Source organism: Canis aureus, chromosome 6, assembly GCF_053574225.1.
Source record: "Canis aureus isolate CA01 chromosome 6, VMU_Caureus_v.1.0, whole genome shotgun sequence".
Lineage (NCBI taxonomy): Eukaryota > Metazoa > Chordata > Mammalia > Carnivora > Canidae > Canis > Canis aureus.
In genome coordinates this window covers 50,688,405-50,708,723 of record NC_135616.1, presented here as the reverse complement: position 1 = coordinate 50,708,723, position 20,319 = coordinate 50,688,405, and the positions used below count along the sequence as shown (strand labels likewise).

The following is a 20,319-nucleotide window of genomic DNA, read 5'->3' as shown; positions in this document are numbered from 1 at the left end:
CCAGGGACCATTCTTGAGAATCTGTGTATTTCTGTTTATAAAACGATTTTTTAACTTCTATCTGCCATGTTCCAGGTGTCGTCGTGTAAGGATACAATAGTGGCCAAAACATACATGTAGTCTCTCTCTCAAGGAGCTTATCTAGATTAACTACCCAAATGAATATATAAACTAGTGAGTGAACACGGCATTGTTCTCTCAAGCTTTCACGATATATTTGTCGTTCTCTGCTTGAGACATTCCCCCAGTTGTTCCACTATAAATGTTCTGCTTACTCATCTCAATGCAACTATTATCCCCTTTGTGAAAGGTTTCCTGGACTTTTTCAAACATCCGACTCGCAGAATGATGAACTCCCTCCTCTACATTCCAAACTCTGTGTTTACTGTATAACGATGATCCTAATTGCAGGGATGGTTTGTTTGCATGTCTTCTTATAGACCAGACTTCAAGGGCTTTTTGAGCTCCTGGGAGGGTAGGAGTTTGTTTGTTTGTTTGTTTTTATCTTACATTCTCAAAGCCTAGTACAGGATGTTCAATGATAGTTTGTAGAATAAACAGAACGAAAGCCTTACTAAGATATGTTACCTTAGGGTATGTAAAGAAGGCAACAGTATGAAACCAGTACCACTATTAGGATGGAGCCCATTCTGCCACAGAAGCAGTTCCCCATGGTAATGTGGAAATAAGACTGAATCCTGAAATTTTATTACCTAGAGCAGCTTAAACTCTCCCACTGGATCCCAAGTCAGTAAGACCAAGAGCAGTATACAGAAGGGACTGTATCTTTACCATCCAACTGAACTAGATTAGTAAGTCCCCTCCGTGCTGACTCCATTTCAAAGCCAAACGAATCAGATAATGTATGTGTATATGCTTTACAACCTGAATTATACAAATTTTAGCTATTATCACACAGTAAATGTTCAATACACATGTGCAAAATAAGTGAACAAAAACAAGATTTGGATAGACCTTCATATATATCACTGAGGACTCTGCACGCGGTGGAAGAATTGCTGATCACTTAAGGGCTACCTAACGAATGTCAGTATAAAGAGATTACAGTCTTTTTGTGTGACAGACTTCCATTAGAGAAGAAAACATGAAGCTGCTATCAGCTGAAGTAGATTACGGTGAAAGGGATCCTGGATGACTGACCACATTCAACACACCTATTCCTGTCACATGGGAAGCAGGAGGAGGCGGTGTCAGACTACTTCCGAGCATGTAGGCTCTTACCCACATTCTTTTGTCACATTATTAATGAAGATGGGGAAATGGGGGGTTAACAAGAACGGTCTCAGCCTTTATCCGGGAGTGTAGACGTGAGAATTCTGCCAAGTCCAGAGCAAGCCTTGAAGAGACCCGTGAGGCCCAGAGTGTCGAGTATAGGTCAGTGAATAACTGACAGTGGCTTCTAGAATGAGGAAGAGGGCAGAATAATTGTTCTTTTCTCAAACCCCTCTCAAACAACCGCTGTAGAGTCCTCTCTCAGAACATAAACCCAGTTTCTAAGAATCAATTAGGTGAAATCTTTTGTTCCTGAAACTGTACCTCTGAGGCAGGAAGACTACAAAGCAGCTCAGACCAAGCAGGTCTAAGACACACAATTCTTTTAAATCAAAACTAAAAATAAGAGTCGCTTCAACATCAGGAGACTCACCTCCAAACTCCCCTCCATGGGTCCTACCTGACTACTTAAACCAGGCAATTACCAGAAAAGGGCAATAGGTAGCCATGCCCCTTCATCTGCTCTGGGTCTGTGGCAGAGGCCCTATCCTCTGCTGTCCTCCCCCCGCTCCCTGGTGGCGGATTCAACAAGCTTCCAGTGCCCTTGTTCTGCCTCAAGTGGATCCTTTCACCTAATCTGCTTCATCCCACATTTGGAGGCCCCCACCCGACTGAGAGAGATACCACAATAAGACACCACAGTCTTTAGTGAAGTATTCATGGCATGACTTTGGTTGGTTTTTTGAAAATGCAGAAGCTCAAGCCCTATTCAGATAAAATGAGTAAGAATCTAAAGGAGCTAGGATCCAACTATTTGTAGTTTAAGAAGCCCAACAGAGAATCTATAGTACAGCCTTCATTAAAAATCACAGCTCCACCAGGAAGGCACTGCCCTGAATCTATTCTCTGGACTTCCCAAGAAGCCTTGAGGAGTAACAGAGGCTAGCCTGCACTTACATGACCACAGTCTGTTACTAACTCTCCTTGAATATGCACACATGATCTACTTGGAAAACTGGAGACCAGGAGGGAAGGAGAGGAAGGGGGAACATGTGACTCATCAAATAACTAGATATTTTCAAGATTAAAGCAACTTGAATACCTTTTTCTCTCCAGTCTTTTAAATAAGAGAAGCAAGAGAGAGAGTTGACTAAACCAATTAGAAATTCTCTTTTTGGTTGACAGCAACAAGGACTGGAAGGAAGGGAATCTTCATGCTATAAGACATCTTATCTCATACTAAAATTGAAGGAGAAGGGTAGTACCTGTTAGCTAACAAACCACTGGCTCATCAGCAGCTGCATAAAACAGATTCTGCACAAATCAGAAGAATGGTTTTCTACAGAAACTCAGGGAGAGCCATTCACCAGATAAGCTCTTTACAAAAACAAGTGAGTTTTAGGAATCCTAATCAGCAAATGTTTTTGTTTTACAAAATGCTGCCTCCTCAAATCTGAAATCTAAATGGATGAATTTTAAGAATTACTCACTGTTACTCAAGAAAATGGATCAAAATGTTACAGTGATTAATGATATAGGAACCCAAAAGCTACTGCAAAAGTATTTTGGACTACTAACATTTTCTGTTTCTATTCCATGTTTATTTTGAAACTTTCATTCTTTCCTGGTAGTAGTTAATATTTACAATTTACAAATTTACAATTACAATTTGAATATTTCCTCTCCATCTCATATGGGCTTCTTTTAATTCTTCAGATGTGCTCCATACTCTCCTCCAGGACTTTGAAAATTGCTACCTACCCTTTCCTTTCCCTGGTATACTCTCTCTCCATTCCCCACTCTCTCTGAGAAAGTGGTAATTAATCCACTGCTTACAGAGACCTGAAGGATAAGTAGAAGTTATCCTAACAAAGAGTGAGGATGGGTGGGGACAGCATAGTGTTAAAGATCCTGAGGTAGAAAAGAGCTTGACATGCCCCCAAATTCAAAGAGGGCCAGAGTGGATGGATTGGAAAGAGTAGAGAATGCTGTGAGAGAGCCTGAGGAGCAGTTTGAGCTCAGATCACCCAGAGGGCTGCATGTCATATTTGTGAACTGAATGTATTCCTGCAAGTGAATTTTCCAAGGTCAAACGGTGGTAAGGGCCTGGAAGCCAATTTCACATTAAGGCTTTACCATTCATCAGTAGTGTGACCTGGGGCTAGTTCTTTTGTAATAATTGACGCTGTAAACGTTTGGAGCTAATTAGGAAAAAATTTGTGAAATAAGTAGTATGATGCCTAATACATTATAGGTACTCCAGAAATGGTTGTTGTTATTAAATAACAGATACTACCCAGCATATGAAGAAATTTCATTTATGAAATCGTGAAGAACAATGCTCCTGTTTGATAAATGTATTTTGTTTATAATGGATACTGGATCTTTTCTATCATTACAAACAGATTATTCACTTCCTTCTTGAATATTACTTGTAATATATATATATTTTGTGTTCCTCTGGCACTCAAACTCACAGTATATCATTGAAAACAAAAACATATTTAAAAAGCTTACTGAAATTATGTGTTGCAACCCTTACAGTAGCATGTTACATCTGTTTTTTTCTGGGCTAGGGTTAATTTTGACCACATCTACCACTAAAAGGTATTTACTATAACATATTTTAAGGTTTATGGTATGATACTCCCCTCTGAGAAGAGAAGCACAGATGATAAAAGTTTTCAAGTGACTTTGTTTTTTGCATTCTGACACTTTTTGGTACATTTGGTTCATGAGGAAATAAGTTACTGTACTAAGATCAAGAGTTCACAGAACTCCTAGCTCAGAAGTTACACTGTTTCATTTTGTGGTTAAAAGAAAATTATATAAATCGCTTTAAAGCAGATCTTAAATAATGACATGATATAACAGTGGTGCTAATAATACACTGACAGTTCTTACCAGCTCGGATATGATTCAGCGAAGCCAACATCCTCAACATGAAAGAGGCTGGCACCGTGATGGTGTTTCTGGTCTCTTCCAGCATGAGTTCGTTTCGAGTTATAACCTATAAGGCAAGTTTAACAACCATGTCAGGAACCATGACATAACTGTAGTTTTTCCTTGAGGATTAGGAGGATTCAGCAGGTCTAAGGAGAAATTACTTCATTCTTTATATGTACTTCATTGTTGATATATATTTCCACCTTAAGGCTACTTGATGCCAGGTAATTACTTGAACTTGCAGTTGAGGGAGTAACATCACAGAACACTAGCTTTCAACTGGCAGAAAGACAAAAGCCAAACTTTAAGGCTACTTAAAACATCAAGAATTCAATTTATTTTTCACTTGAGATTCGTCTCCCAGAGCAGTCTACTTGTGTCTGTCTGCTCCTTTTCCCCTATGGTAGACCTGATACATTTAGTGACACAGTGGTGGTAAATTATTTCCGCAGGGTCACTCGGATCCTTAGAGAAAATGTTACTTGACTGAGGCAAAGTGATCTTGAAAAATAAACTTTTGGATAAGTTATCAATGGCGTGTCTCTTATGTACCAAGACAGGACTAAATGAATATCCATAAACACTTAGGGATCTAATGTGTAATCAAGGGCAAAGGGGAAAAGAAAAAAGAACAGCAAAGTACATGGCAAAGGAAAAAAAGGAAGGCAGGAAAGGCTAAGAGGAAGACAAAGATGCTAATGTGGCCAATGGCCCCCCAGTGATTTCATACAACATACTTTTAGCCAGGCAGGGCACCCCCAGGCCCTTTACAATCTTGCCCCAAGATGCTGCTCTCTTATCCACTCACCAAATGGCTCACTTACCTTAGACACCTTGGAAACTGCTGATTCTTCATTCTCAGGTCTCCTTAGCTCCCTGTCTGCCTGGTTTCAATTCGCACCTCCTCTGTGAAGACTCCCCCATCCCATCTACCCCATTGACAAGCACATCTACTCCTTTTTTGCAAGGGCTTCCAGACGACTGTGCATGCCTCTGCATTCTGGCTGACTGTTCATATGTCTGTCTTTCCTGCCAGTCCATGAGCTCTGAGGGAAGGTTTATTTTTTAAAATTCAGCACTATGCCTGATATACACCACGTTTATAAATGTCTATTAGAAAGCAGATGTGGGTTGTGCTGTGAACTGTCAACCTAGGTTGACAGTACCGGTTTTCTAACCTACTAATTACATTTTTTAGCAATAGACCCTTACTTTATGTTTTTAAGAGGGTACAGCATCAACTTGAGCTGCACTCACTCACAGTTAGTAGCTGATTAATGCCATGAGCCCTTATTTTCGTAAGAAATCTTATATGAAAGCCCACTAATAAAAACCCTAGCTGAAGTTGGGTAGGAAAAGCCCTGAATTTAGCTTTTGTATCATCCACCTTCTCTCTCCCAACCCCACAAAAAACCTAGAGCTTCACAAACCCAGTTTGAAAACTGCTGGCTTAACAAGAAGCTGAAATTTCAAAATCTTAAAATATAACAATAAAGGAAGAGATTCTCCAATCATTTGTTCTGCCTCTTTTTGGCTGTGATTATGGAGGACAGCCATAGTAAAACTAATTTCCTTAAAACGAGAGGAGATGTTTTTAAAATGATTCTTCATTGCAAAAAGCTCAAAAAACAATCTGTTTTTCTTAAACTATAATATACTTAATCTGGTGTTACCAATGATCAATTTTATAATTAGCAAAATAATATTTTGAATTTTACCTGGCTGATATTATAGGTATGTTTTTATCTTAATTTTTCTTTTTCTTAAAATTTCACCTCCTTAATTGAATAAACTTGTTCATGTTACCAAATAATAATAAGGTGCTTTGTATGTTCTTAAGAAAGCATTTCAGGAGGGCAGCCCGGGTGGCTTAGCAGTTTAGCGCCACCTTCAGCCCAGGGCGTGATCCTGGAGACCTGGGATCGAAACCCACATCGGGCTCCCTGCATGGAGCCTGCTTCTCCCTCTGCCTGTGTCTCTGCCTCTCTCTCTCTGTCTCTCATGAATAAATAAATAAAATCTTTAAAAAATGATACCTTTAAAAAAAAAAAGAAAGAAAGCATTTCAGGAACAAAGTAGCATATGCTCTATAATAAGTGTAAGTAAAAATCTTACTTCATCAGCAAGTTTTCGGTTAAAAATCCTTGACTCTTCTAGTGGTGACCAGATCTTTATGTCATAATCTATGCCAGATGAAGCTAGAACTAGAAATAAAATGTTGCATATTAATATAAAGCAGTAAGACATGCATACGTGTTATACATTATGCATGTATGTGTGTATATGTATGTGCACACACATGTATGTAGTGTATGTACAGCAAAACTGAACTGGCATGAAATTGTACTGATATATTTAATTAACTAAGAATATTATTTTGAAGATTTCCTAACAGTTAACCCTAGAACATAATTTTAAGACCATATTTTGAAATCACTTAAATTTCTTTTTTATCCATTGCTCTTTTGAGAAACATGGGCAACATCAAGTGGAAGCCAAGCATAAGCTAAGCTCCTTTGTTTTGGTAAATTAACTCCCACATGTGAAGACTAACCAGGCTTGGAGGTTCAGTTTGGATAAGCAGTGTGCAGAGTTCAGTCAAACCTCTTGCAACTTGTAAAACTTAGAAGAAATATTAGAAAATAAACTCTTTAATCTATTTCCCCATACTTTCTGCCAAAGGGAGGTTATAAGTGTTTTTTGTTTTAAACCCAATGAGAGTTATAACAGACTCTCGTGGCTGCCCTCTAGGATAATTTGCATTATTCTATATTAACAACTAGAATAAAACTGGAGCTGATGTACTGATTTCTATAAGAGGCCATCTTACTTGGGTCAAAAGGATGTGGCTGCAGGCAGTTTACCACATGATTATCAGCTTCCAGAAGCATTAAATGCTCAGCAGTGTGACGATCCCAGATGAAGATATGGCCACAGTCAGAACCACTCATTACAAAATTAGCACCCCAGAAATTGGCTTCTTTTATCTAAGGGTTTAAACAAAGGAAACTATAAGAAAATTCAAATCAAAGTTATTAAAACAAAGATTTATTCTATTCTGCAATTGAAAATATTAATTGGCTTAGAAAATAATAAAAAATAGAAGAGAGTCATCTATTTTAAAATGACAGAGATTTATCAATAAGCATGATGTGACAGTAAGTAATGAAGAGTTTCCCATGAAAATAGAGATTTTGCTCTGTTACTGTTATATTTATAGGGCCTTAAACAGTACTTGGCAACAGTAGGTGCTGAATTAGTAACTGCTAAATGAATGAGATTTCTGGGTTTTGGAAAGTATAATGGAAACTTCTATATATGTTGTTGAACTTTCCAAAAATGGTTCCATTTTAGCTTTATAAGATAATAAAAACAATCATAGAAAAAAATGAATGGCTCCCTTTTACATTTTGCTTTATGCCAAAAGAACAGAAAGTACCAATCTTTTTATTAGCTATTCTCTCACAACTGAGAAGGAAGGATATAAACATATTTACTTTTATGAAGCAATGAGACAAAGGAATAGTATATACTGGAATGGTTAGGAAGACATTTTTCAATGGTGCATTTGAATGAACCATCCAAAATCTTTTTAGTTGAGGATTTTTTTTCAGTCATTTCATCGACAGCTGATACTTTGCTATTTATGCCAACCCAAAGGGGGAGACAGTTTTGCACTATTGTTATATTTACTTAACTTCTTTTCTTTTTTCACTCTTACCCCTAAATATTTTCATCCAAACTTTTAAAAAGCAAAATACAAGAAATGTACATTGATTACTTCTATCAATAATGAGCATTCTGTTTAAATTGTTACCACCACTGCTATCTATGGAGAGAGCTAAGTTATTTCCCCACCCCAAAGTAACCTTTTTTTTTAAGTAAGCTCTGTGCCCAGTGTGTGCTTGAACACAGAGCCCCTAGATCAAGTGTCACATGCTCTACCTCTACCGACTGAGCCAGCCAGGAGTTCCCCCAAAAGTAACTTTTTCTCTTGACTCTGAAGAAAGCAGATTAAAACTGATTCTGTAGATACTTTTGGATGACTCAATGAATATTTGAGAACAACACTTTCTAAGTATGAATGTTTCAGAGTTAATAGTTATGCTAATATCTTGCAAGATGGTCTTAGTAAATAATTAGTATCACACTGGGCATACAGACTTATGGACTGTAAAACTTGAAAAGATGTTAGAGATCATGTGGTCTATTTTTATTTATAAATAAGGACACTAAAGTCTAAAGAGACAAAGTGACTAAAATAAATCTTCACTTATCAATCTTAGGAAGAGTTGCTATAATTAAAGTAATCGGACTACCTTTTACAATGAGCCTGGATTTTATATATATCTAAATCTTTCTCTCCAAATCAACCAGGGTGTTAATATGAGCTAAAAAAAAAAAAAAAAAAAAAAAAAATCTACTAGGCAGGTTGACAGCAAGTGTGAGAGACCAAAAAGAAGCAACTGTTACTTGTACCAACTAAAAATTTTAACCTTCTACAACATTTCCTTAGTAGGGTAGAATTTTCTTGTAACAATAATGGTCTTTGGCAACATATTCGAGGACTAAAAGAACCATGTTTGAGTAAAGAGGTAACTGGTAAGGTATAATAATGCTATACTGGAATCACACCAGCAACATATGAAGATCATCAGTATGGAAAAAAAATTTAATATTATGAATCTGCAATTTCTCCAAAGAGTGCCATGAGCATTTGGTACCATTGTCCTGGAGTTGCGATGGCCCTTATAAACCATCTTTACTAGTGGCCTTCTAATGTTCAAAGTATCCAATTCTTCCATTTCTTTCCTTTCTTTTCTCCGCCTGAAGAATTCCTGAATGCGGGCAACAGCAGAGCGTCTATGAATTACATATTAAAAGAAAAAAAACAAAAATAAATTAAAAAAACATTCACAGTCACTACAGAGCCAAAATGAGGAACATTAAAGTACAGTAAAGTCAAGAAAATATTTAAACTAAATATTATCTCAATAAGGCATCCCCAACCAAAGCATAAAAAGGCAGACACAACAGTGAGACTACATCAGACTAGTTGAGTTACTAAAACAAAATATTTTAGTGAAGAGATCACTTAGAAATTTGGTACTGGTTGAGAGAGTAAAGGAAATAGCATGCGGCACACTGGTTTTTAAAGGGCTATTTTATAAAAATGTAATATAGACAAAATTAATATGAAATTTACTACAAACAAAACAAATCCTATTCAGTATCATTTCTCTTCTCCATATGAGGAAATGTAAAGGCATAAAGAGAAACCAAAAGAAATTAAGTGTAACATATAATATCAGTGGGTAAACTTGTTTTGAGATTTAAAGATGTTCCCAGCAAAGAACAGACTAGGCATGAAAAAGAGAACATTATTTTATGTACAGTAAATCAAGAACTTTCAAATAGATTCTACTCTATATGGACTCCATACAAAAGTATAGATTTGGAGCTAATGAGGCAGATTTTACTCTCCTAAGAACTGAGTTGGTTATGGTGCTGGAGATTGAAGAATAATGAGCTCTTTTAAGACTGATTTAATTATTAGAAGAAACTTTTCCTAACACATGATATAGTTAATAAGCTTGTTAGTTTGAATTTATTATTTAAAACATTATATTTTGACATATAATAGACCAAAAAGTTTACAAATCAGTAAGAAAAATGAACACTGTAACAGAAAAATAGTCAAAGGACAAGAGCAGAGAAATTATAGAAGAAATGGTCAGTAAATATATAATATAATGCTGAGCCTCACTAATAATAAGATGAAAATAACAAGTTGACTTCTTTTTATGAGGCAAGAGTACAGGAACTACTAATAGGCGTTGGCGAGTGGTTCTATATATAAAAAATCTAAGTGAACTCCTTTACTGGAAACTTTTCATTGAAGCAGAATACATACACAGGGAGGCATATCATAAGTGTGTAATACAATGAATTTTCACAAGTGAAACAAACCCATGAACCAGCACTGGTAGTGAGAAACAGCATAAGTGGAATTCCTGAATTCTCCCAGTGCTTCACTCCCACTGAGAGAGAACTATTATTCTGACTTCTAACAGTATGAATTACTTTTGCAAATTTGTGAATACTAATTAAATGGAATCACAGGATATATATTTTTGAGTCTAGCTTCTTTAGCTTAACATTATTTTTTAAGATTCATCCATGTTGTCTTATTTAGCTGTAATTAATTCATCCCCTTTGCTGTAGAATACTACTTTGTAAAAAGACATTATAATTTATGTATCCAATCAACTGTTGGTAGACACTGGGTTGGTTCACAGTTGCTGATTATCAAATTAGTGCTACTGTCCTTGGCAAACATATGTCCATGTTTCTGCTGGGTATATACCCAGGAAAATGGCTAGACCACAGAATGTACATATGCTCAGCTTTAATAGATACTTCCAAACAATTTTTGAAAGTGGTTACACCAATTTACATTCCCACCAACAATATACTGTGTTCCAGTTCACTAAAAATTAAATATTATCTATTAAAATTTAAAATATGTATTTGCTAGGAGCACCTGGCTGTCTCAGTCAGTAGAACATGGGACTCTTGATCTTGGCGGTTAATGAGTTCAAGCCCCACACTGAATGTAGAGATTACTTTTAAAAAAACTTTTTAAAAAAAGTTTTATTTATTTGAGAGAGAGAGGGAAAGAGAGATACGGGGGGAAGGGCAGAGAGAGAGAGGGAATTGCTCAACCAACTGAGTCACCCAAGTTCCCCCCAAATAAAAAAAAACACTTAAAAAAAGTATTTGCTTTGATGCACCAATTTTTTTTTTAAACATTTTTATTTATTTATGATAGTCACAGAGAGAGAGAGAGGCAGAGACATAGGCAGAGGGAGAAGCAGGCTCCATGCACCGAGAGCCTGACGTGGGATTCGGATCGCGCCCTGGGCCAAAGGCAGGCGCCAAACCGCTGCGCCACCCAGGGATCCCTGATGCACCAATTCTACCTTTAAAAAATGTATGCTGCACAAAAGTTAAGTAAATATACAAATACTATATATTTTGTATTGTTTATATTTAGATTATACATACATTTATGTAATATAAATTTTTACCGTAGTAAAACTTCGGTAGTGTACTTTCAGAAAGACTGGAAATAATCTAAATGTTCACGTGGAAAGGATAGATTAATTAAATAAGTTATGTTACATCCATATATTGGAATATTTATACCATCATTAAAAAAGATAAGGAAGGGGCACCTGGCTGGCTCAGTCAGTGGAGGGTGCGACTCTTGATCTCAGGATTGTGAGTCTGAGTCCCACACTGGGAGTGGAGATTACTTTAAAATATTTCAAAAATAAAATTAAAAAACCATATGGAGAATCCATAAGCAACTATGTGAAAACTGTTAGCATTATACTGCCAAATCTGCAACATTGGTTAAAGAATATTCTTAGGGGCAGCCCTGGTGGCACAGTGGTTTAGCGCCGCCTGTAGCCCAGGGTATGATCCTGGGGACCCAGGATCGAGTCCCACGTCGGGCTCCCTGCATGGAGCCTGCTTCTTCCTCTGCCTGTGTCTCTGCCTCTCTCATGAATAAATAAATAAAATTAAAAAAAAAAAGAATAATTCTTAGGGAAACAATTCTATATATGCATAGAAAGGGTCTATGGAAAACCAGAAACCAAATCATTAGTAACACTTTTTTTTTTTAAAAAGATTTTATTTATTTATTCATGACAGACACATAGAGAGGGAGAGAGAGAGGCAGAGACACAGGCAGAGGGAGAAGCAGGCTCCATGCAGGGAGCCCGATGTGGGTTTCGATCCCAGGTCTCCAGGATCCGGCCCTGGGCTGAAGGTGGCACTAAACCGCTGAGCCACCCGGGCTACCCTAGTAACACTTTTTAAAACAATTATATAACAATTTCATACTCCTACTTTTATAGTAAAAATGTATTTTCTTTTTCATAAAATGATATACTGTAAGTTATACAAGCTTATTTAAAAGTGCTGTAAAACCTTTATACTGTGCTTCGTATATTCAAAAAAAATGGGTCTACACATAAATTCTTAAATTAGATAAAATTAGGAAGTTCCATGCAAAAAAGTGACATGTTTACTCTGATTTTCTCTTTCTAATTGGGAGGTGATAATAAGAAGGACTAAGAGTTCAAATACTCTCAAAAGAAACATAATATAATTAGATCTCTCTTCTTAAGTAGAAGAGAAGACACTCTGAATCAGATACAAATATATGCTTAGCAAAAAACCAATAAATAGGGATCCCTGGGTGGCTCAGCGGTTTGACACCTACCTTTGGCCCAGGGCGCAATCCTGGAGTCCCGGGATCGAGTCCCGTGTCAGGCTCCCGGCATGGAGCCTGCTTCTCCCTCTGCCTGTGTCTCTGCTTCTCTCTCTCTCTCTCTCTCTCTCTGTCGATCATGAATAAATAAATAAAATCTTTAAAAAAAAAAAACAAAAAAAACTGGGCAGCCCTGGTGGCGCAGCGGTTTAGCGCCACCCTCCAGGGTGTGATCCTGGAGACCCTGGATAGAGTCCCACGTCAGGCTCTCTGCATGGAGCCTGCTTCTCCCTCTGCTTCTCTCTCTGCCTCTCTCTCTCTGCATCTCTATGAATAAAAAAAAACAAAAAACAAAAAACAAAAAAAAAATAAACCAATAAATAAAAAAACTCTTTTGTTAAGAAAGCAGAGTATCAGGTAATAGAGGAAACAAATGACCTTGCTGACAAACAAAAGGCCTTAGGAGCTATAAACGGGAAGATAAATTATGTGATAAATTAAGAATTTAGATAGAAGCTCAAGTTATTTAAAACAAGATGTGTGGACAAAATTAAAGCTGAATGCTTAATGAGGTAATAATAATTAAGAACTAGTGAGGACAGTACTAGACCAAAAATGTTCATTTCATTTAAAAGTTAGCTGTAGAAAAGAAAAAAAGTTAGCTGTAGAATATGGTCTAATTTACTGCTTAATATTTGTTTAATTTAACCATTCTAATTTTAAAATCTAGATCTCCACTAATCAGCCATCAAAACACGGAATGAAATCTTGCCATTTGCAATAATGTGGACAGAGCTGAAGTATATTGTTCTAAACAAAGTCAGTCACTCAGAGAAAGACAAATACCACATTATTTCACTCATATTTAGAATTTAAGAAACAAAACCAATGAACATATGGGTGGGGAAAATAGAAGGAAACAAACCATAAGAGATTCTTTATGACAGAACAGGGTTGCTGGAGGAGAGGTGTTTGGGAGGATGGACTAGACGGGTGATGGGCATTAAGAAGGGTACCTGTGATGAGCTCTGGGTGCTGTATGTAAGTGATGAATCACGGAATTCTACTCCTAAAACCAGTATTATACTATATAACTAACTAGAATTTAAATAAAAATTAGGAGAAAAGTAAATAAATAAAATCTAGATCTCAAGTTATGTGCTTTATATTATACAGTTTTGATCCAAGATTAGGGCACCTACCACTATATCACTGTAGGAAAATTATCTAAGAGAAAAAGTTTCACGTGCACAAATTTCACATTAGAAAATAAAAAGTAACAATAGATACTACACTTACATATACAATCACGTAATGTCCAACTCAGATAACATAATAAGCTTAAAGTGAATACACTGAAACAACTTTCCTGGAGAATATTTCATAGGAAACAGTGAAAAAATATATCATTGAAAATAATGTGTACTTTATTACTTTGCAAATTTTATCAAATGAAAGTGAAAATGATACATACATATGAAGAGCACCAATCAGCAAACAAATATTTATTAAAAGCCTACCATTGGCAAAGTTGTTCTGGAGAATATTAGTCATTCTTTTATGATAGCTTATGCTAGTTTGGCACCGAAATCAAAAGTCATAAAAGACATTATAAAGTTAATTATGTATATACAATTTTAAAAGTAAACAATAAAATCATAGTAATACAGAGTATAAATTTAAACCCAATGCAGAAAATAGAGAAAAGCAAAACTTAAAAAAAAAAAGATAAATCAATCCTAAAAAAGGCAAGAAGTAAAATACAAAACAAAAAAATGGTAAAACAGGATAATTAGAAGTTGGAAAAAAGTTTAAATATATCCGTAATGCTGATTTCACTCATATGTGGAATTTAAGAAAGAAAAGAGAGGAGCACAGAAGGAGAGAGGATAAAATAAAACAAGATGAAATCAGAGAAGGACAAACCATAACACTTTTAATCATAAGAAACAAACTGAGAGTTGAAGAGGAGGGGGTGAGGGGATGGAGTAACTGGGTGATGGACATTAAGGAAGCCATGGGATGTAATGAGCACTGGGTATTATATGCAACTGATGATTCACTGAATTCCACCTCTGAAATGAGTATTAGTCTACTAATTAATTGAATTTAAATTTAAAAATAGTAAAAAAAATATATATATATCCATAATGATAGTAAATTTAAATAGAGTAAATTCACCAATTGAGAAAAAAGATTGTCTAAGAAACACTGAGAGCATAAAGACAAGGAAACATTTCAAGCAAAAGGATATTACACAAATACTAATTAAATGAAAGGTGACTTGGCTACATTAATATCAGACAAAACAGACTAAGGTAAAAAGTAGGATTAAGAATAGAGAGGACTATGGGCTCCTGGGTGGCTCAGTTGGTTAAATGTCTGCTTTGGCTTGGGTAATGGGCCCGGGCCATGGGATGGAGCCCTACTTTGGGCTCCTTGCTTAGCCAGGAGTCTCTTCTCCCTCACACTCTGCCTCCTCCTCCTCCCTCACTTCTTTTATGCTCTCTCTCAAATAAATGAATAAAATCTTAAAAACAAACAAAAGAATTGAGAGGATTACTACATACATATAGTAAATTCAACTTACCAGGAAGATATAACAATTTAACATACACCCAGTAAAAGTAGCCTCAAATTGCATTTAAAAAGAAAAAGGACATAACTGCAAGGAGAATTAGACAAATCCACCATAATAGTGAAGATTTCAACACAATTCTCTCCCTATTTTATAAGCCAAGCTGACAAAAATACACAAACATCAAAAATATAAATAATTTTAACAACGCAATTAATGGTCTTGATCTAATAATCACATAAAAAATTCCACATTAAAAATTAGAGTAATATTCTTTTCAAGGACCTATGAAATAGATACAAACTTGACATGTACAAGGCCACAAAGTCAGTTTCTATAAATTTCAAAGACTGCATCTAACACCAACCACATTCTCTGACCACAAGTTAGATGTTACTGAAAAAAAAAAAAAGTTAAATGTATACAACTTAAGAAGTTAGAGGGAGGGGCACTCGGGCGACTCAGTGGTTGAGTGACTGACTGCCTTTGGCTCAGGTTGTGATCCTGAGGTCCTGGGATCAAGTCCCATAAGGCTCCCATGGGGAGACTGCTTCTCCCTCTGCCTATGTCTCTGCCTCTCTGTGTGTGTGTCTCTCATTAATAAATACATAAAAACCTTAAAAAATAAAAAAGGAGTTAGGGGGGAAAAAGTCCCACAAAATAATCTCAAAGAAAATAGATCAAGGAAATAATAAAGAAAGAAAAAGTGGAAATACAAAACAAAGAGTAACAATATTATACAGTTCTGCCATTATGATGAAAAAATTAAAGGAGTTCAAATAAATGTTATGAATAAAAAGGTGGCTATAACTCAAGATGGCAGAAATTAAAGAGACAATAAAAACAGCATAATAAATTTGCAAACCTTGATGGACTGACACATTTTTTTGAAAAACCTACTAAAACTCACTAAAAAGAAGAGCTAGTGTAAAAAAAAAAAAAAAAAAAAAAAAAAGAAGAAGAGCTAGTGTAAACAGTCCTGTAGGTATTAAAGAAGTAAAATAATATTTAAAAACTATCTCCAAAAGAAAACACAAGGTCCACATGGTTTTATAGGTAAGATCTACTAACCTTTTAAAGAAAAGATCATTCCAATCTTATACAAACTGTGAAAATATGAAATATTTTTCTACTAATTCTCTGATGCAAGTGTAACTTTTTACCAAAAACAGGATCATGAAAATACAAGAAAATTCATTCCAAATATAGATACAAAAATCCTTCACAAAATATCAGCAAATCAAATCCAACAATGTATCAAAAAGATAATACATCATATCATGATCAAGTTAATTTTTCCCCAGAAATATTAAGATTGTTCAACCCAACATGTAAGGAGTTTGAAAGTCTTCACTCCACAAACTGACAAAAAATTTAACAGACCAAAAAGTCAACAAGTCTTCCTGGATCTGTAAGAGAGGGAAAGACAGTGAAAACTGCTGTCCCTGAGACTGGAGAGACAACAGGCAAACTGGGAGTCCTAGCTTAACAGAGCAGAGACTTGGGGGTAAGAACACCTGAGCTGTGTTTGAGGAACTGCTGGAGGCTCCGTGTGGACAGCTGTGAGACTTAAAAACTTCAGGGGAACCCAGTCATAGAGGCCCTCCCCACAATATTTTCAGATTTGCCTCTAGGAGCCAGACCAGATTGCCACACAAAATGCTGAAGAAAAATCCCCTTGAGTCTCTGGCAGGGAGAAGGAAAAGGAACCATTTTGAAAACTGCCAGATCACCCTATTCTTCTTAGTAGGCCTGTTTTTAGGGGAAAGTTGTTAACTAGCTAACTAATAAGTCAGCAGGGATTATTATCATAAATAATCAAAGCCTAACTAACCTAAGGGAGGGAAAAAAGCCAACTACAGCCACTCTGGCCATTCCATCCCACTTGAAGGAAAAGAAAAAAAACCCTGAGGAACACCTGTAAAGTCCAGAGATGTAGGCTCACTAAGAGACTGAGACCTACTCTTAAGACTATAGGATGCTTCCCCTCCCCATGCCTCACCACAATATTACTAAATGTTTATTTAGAGCAGTTCCTTTTACATAATACATCATATAGAGCTAGTAAAAAAAAAACAAAAAAAACAAAAAAAACAAAAACAAGGCACACCAAAAGAGAAAAAGCAATTTAAAGAGAGCAAGTTGGAATTATCAGACCAGGAGTTTAAAGTAACTATGATTAACATAACTATGAATAGGGGAGCCTAGGTAGCTCAGATGGTTAAGCGTCTGCCTTCAGTTCAGGACATGATCCCCAGGTCCTGGGATCGAGCCCTGCATTGGGGGTCCCTGCTTCTCCCTCAACACCTCCCCACTGCTCATGCTCTTTCATGCTCACTCTCTCTCAAATACATAAATAGAATCCTAAAAAAAATATTACTATTAAGGGCGCTAATGGATAAAGTACCACATGCAACAATAGAGCAATGTAAGCAGAGTGCTGGAAATTCTAAGAAAAAAGAAAGGCCAGAGATAAACAAACAAAACAGAAATGAAGAATGCCTTTGACAGGCTTATTAATAGACTGGACATGGTTGAAAAAAATCCTTGACCTAGAAGATATATTAATAGAATGCTTGAAAATCAAAAAGCAAAGGAAACAAAGACTGAAAGAAAAAGTGCAAACAGAATATCCAAGGACTGTGAGATAACTACAATTGATGTAACATAAGCATGATGAAAATTCCAGAAAGTCAGGAAAGGAAAGAAAAGAAGGAAAGGAGAGGAAAAGAAAGGAAATATAAAAGACAAGCAATATTTGAAACAATATGACTGAGAATTTCACCCAAATTAATGTCAGACACCAAATCATAGATTCAGGAAGCCTAGAGAACACCAAACAGGATAAATACCAAAAAAATCAAACCAAACCAAAAATCCTACAACCCAGGCATATCATTTTAAAAATAGAGAAAATCAAAGATTAAAAAAAAAAATCCTGAAAGAAGCCAGAGGAAAATAAACATCTTACCTAGAGAGGAACAAAGATAAGAATCACATCCAACTTCTCCTCAGAAACTATGAAGCAAGAAGAGAACGAAGTGAAATATTTAAAACACTGAGAGAAAACAAAATCACCAACCCAGAATTTTGTACCCTGTAGAATTATCCTTAAGTAAGAAATAAAGACTTTCTCAAACAAAAAGCAAAGGAATTTGTTGCCAGTAGACCTGCCTTGCAAAAATATTAAAAGAAGTTCTTTATAGAGAAAAAAATGAAATCAGACACATGGATCTATAGAAACAAAGAAGAGTATCAAAGTAGGAATAAGTGAAGATAAAATAAAAACTTTCATTTTTCTTTGTTTATCTAACAGTTAAGTTCAAAATAATAATAGCAATAATGTATTGCACTATGTATCTTACATGCATAAATGTTTATGTTAAAGTGAAATGAATGACAGCAGTGATACAAGGGACAGGAAGAAGGAATTAAGGTTTTTTATCATATGATATTCACACTATCTGTGAAGTGGTATAGTATTATTTGATAGTGGATTGGATTAGTTGTAAAAGTACACTGCAAACTCTAGAGCACCCACTAAAGTCTTAAAAAAGCAGTACAGCTGATAAGCTAAGAAAGGAGAGAAAATACAGTCATATAAAGTACTGGATTCACACCACAAAAGGCAGAAAAAAAGAAAAAGACAAGAACAAAGAACAGAGAACAATAAAGAATATGGTAAACATTAATCCAATTATATCAATTATTGCTTTGAATATCAGTGTTCTAAAAACACCAATTAAAACACAGATTATGGGGATCCTTGGGTGGCTCAGTGGTTTAGCGCCTGCCTTCAGCCCGGGGCATGATCCTGGGGTCCCGGGATCGAGTCCCACATCAGTCTCCCTGCATGGAGCCTACTTCTCCCTTTGCCTGTTTTTTTTTTTTTTTTTTTAATTTTTATTTATTTATGATAGCCACAGAGAGAGAGAGAGAGAGGCAGAGAGACAGGCAGAGGGAGAAGCAGGCTCCATGCACTGGGAGCCCGACGTGGGATTCGATCCCGGGTCTCCAGGATTGCGCCCTGGGCCAAAGGCAGGTGCCAAACCGCTGCGCCACCCAGGGATCCCCTCCCTCTGCCTCTGTTACTGCCTCTCTCTTTCTCTCTGTGTCTTTCATGAGTAAATAAAAAATTTAAAATATATATATAAAAAAATAAAACACAGATTATCGGAGTGGATCAAAAAACATGACCCAACCATCCACTGTCTACAATAAATCCACTTCAAAATAAAAACTGACATAGCTTAAAAGTGAATGCATGGAGAAAAATATACCATGCTAACACTAAACAAAAGAAAGCAAGAATAACTCTTTCTTTCAGACACAGCAGCCTTCAAAGTAAGCAACATTTTATCAGGGATAAGAAAAGCATTACATAATGTCAAAGGAATCAGTTCTCCATAAACAATCCTTATTGCGTATGTGCCTAACCAGAAAGGGTCAAAACACATGGGGCAAAAGCGGATAGAAATGCAAGGAGAAACAGATGAATCCATTATTATAGCTAGAAACTTCAACACACTTGTCTCAGAAAGGGGCAGACATTGGAGGGAGGCAGTAAAGACAGTTGAACTCAACACCACCACAAATCAACTGGATTTAATGGACATCTACTGACTACTTCATCCAACAACAGCACAATACACATTCTTCTCAATGGAACATTCACCAAAATAGACTACATTCTGGGTCATACGACACACCCAAAAGACTGTTTGGTATTAGGGCATCTGCAAGTGTTACCTACTGTATTAGCACATTAAAGGAGAAAAAATATATGATAACCCAATAGATTTAAAAAATGTACTTGAGTCAATCAACATTCATTCATGATAAAACTGTTAGTAAACTAGGGCAGCAAAGAACCCCCTAACCTGATAGAAGGTATCTGCAAAAACCCTAAAACACAAACCTAAATAAACTCACGCAGACATTCTTTTCAAAATCAGGAGCAAGGTGTGATTCTTACTATCCTCATTAACCAATATATTGTAAGGAGTAAGAATGAAAAGTAGGAAATAAAACTCCTATTTGCAATGATATGACTGTCTACAACAAAACAAAACAAAACAAAACAAAACAAAACAAAACAAAAAACCTACTAGGAATTTACATACCAATTAATAGATAAAACAGAAAAATATCTAGGTGGATCATTATACAAGTCAACTGCATTTCTAAACATCAGCAACTATTAAGAAAGCATAAGTTTTTAAAAAATTACCTTTACAACAGCAATGGAAATGAAAGTGTCTATAAATAAGTTAAAGAA

At 36.1% G+C, this 20,319-nt stretch overlaps 1 protein-coding gene across 12 annotated transcripts in view; it reads right to left on the bottom strand.

Annotated features, from left to right (window-relative positions):
* The window catches only part of DCAF6 (DDB1 and CUL4 associated factor 6), a 130,636-nt gene that overhangs the window by 809 nt on the left and 109,508 nt on the right, over positions 1 to 20,319 (bottom strand). For all 12 annotated transcript variants that reach the window (XM_077901537.1, XM_077901542.1, XM_077901536.1 and 9 more), the window contains 4 exons: positions 8,904 to 9,042; positions 7,010 to 7,166; positions 6,295 to 6,383; positions 4,138 to 4,243 (listed from right to left, as the gene is read on the bottom strand). In XM_077901537.1, coding sequence (XP_077757663.1) covers positions 4,138 to 4,243; positions 6,295 to 6,383; positions 7,010 to 7,166; positions 8,904 to 9,042 — 491 coding nt within the window. The remainder of the gene's footprint in view (positions 1 to 4,137; positions 4,244 to 6,294; positions 6,384 to 7,009; positions 7,167 to 8,903; positions 9,043 to 20,319) is intronic.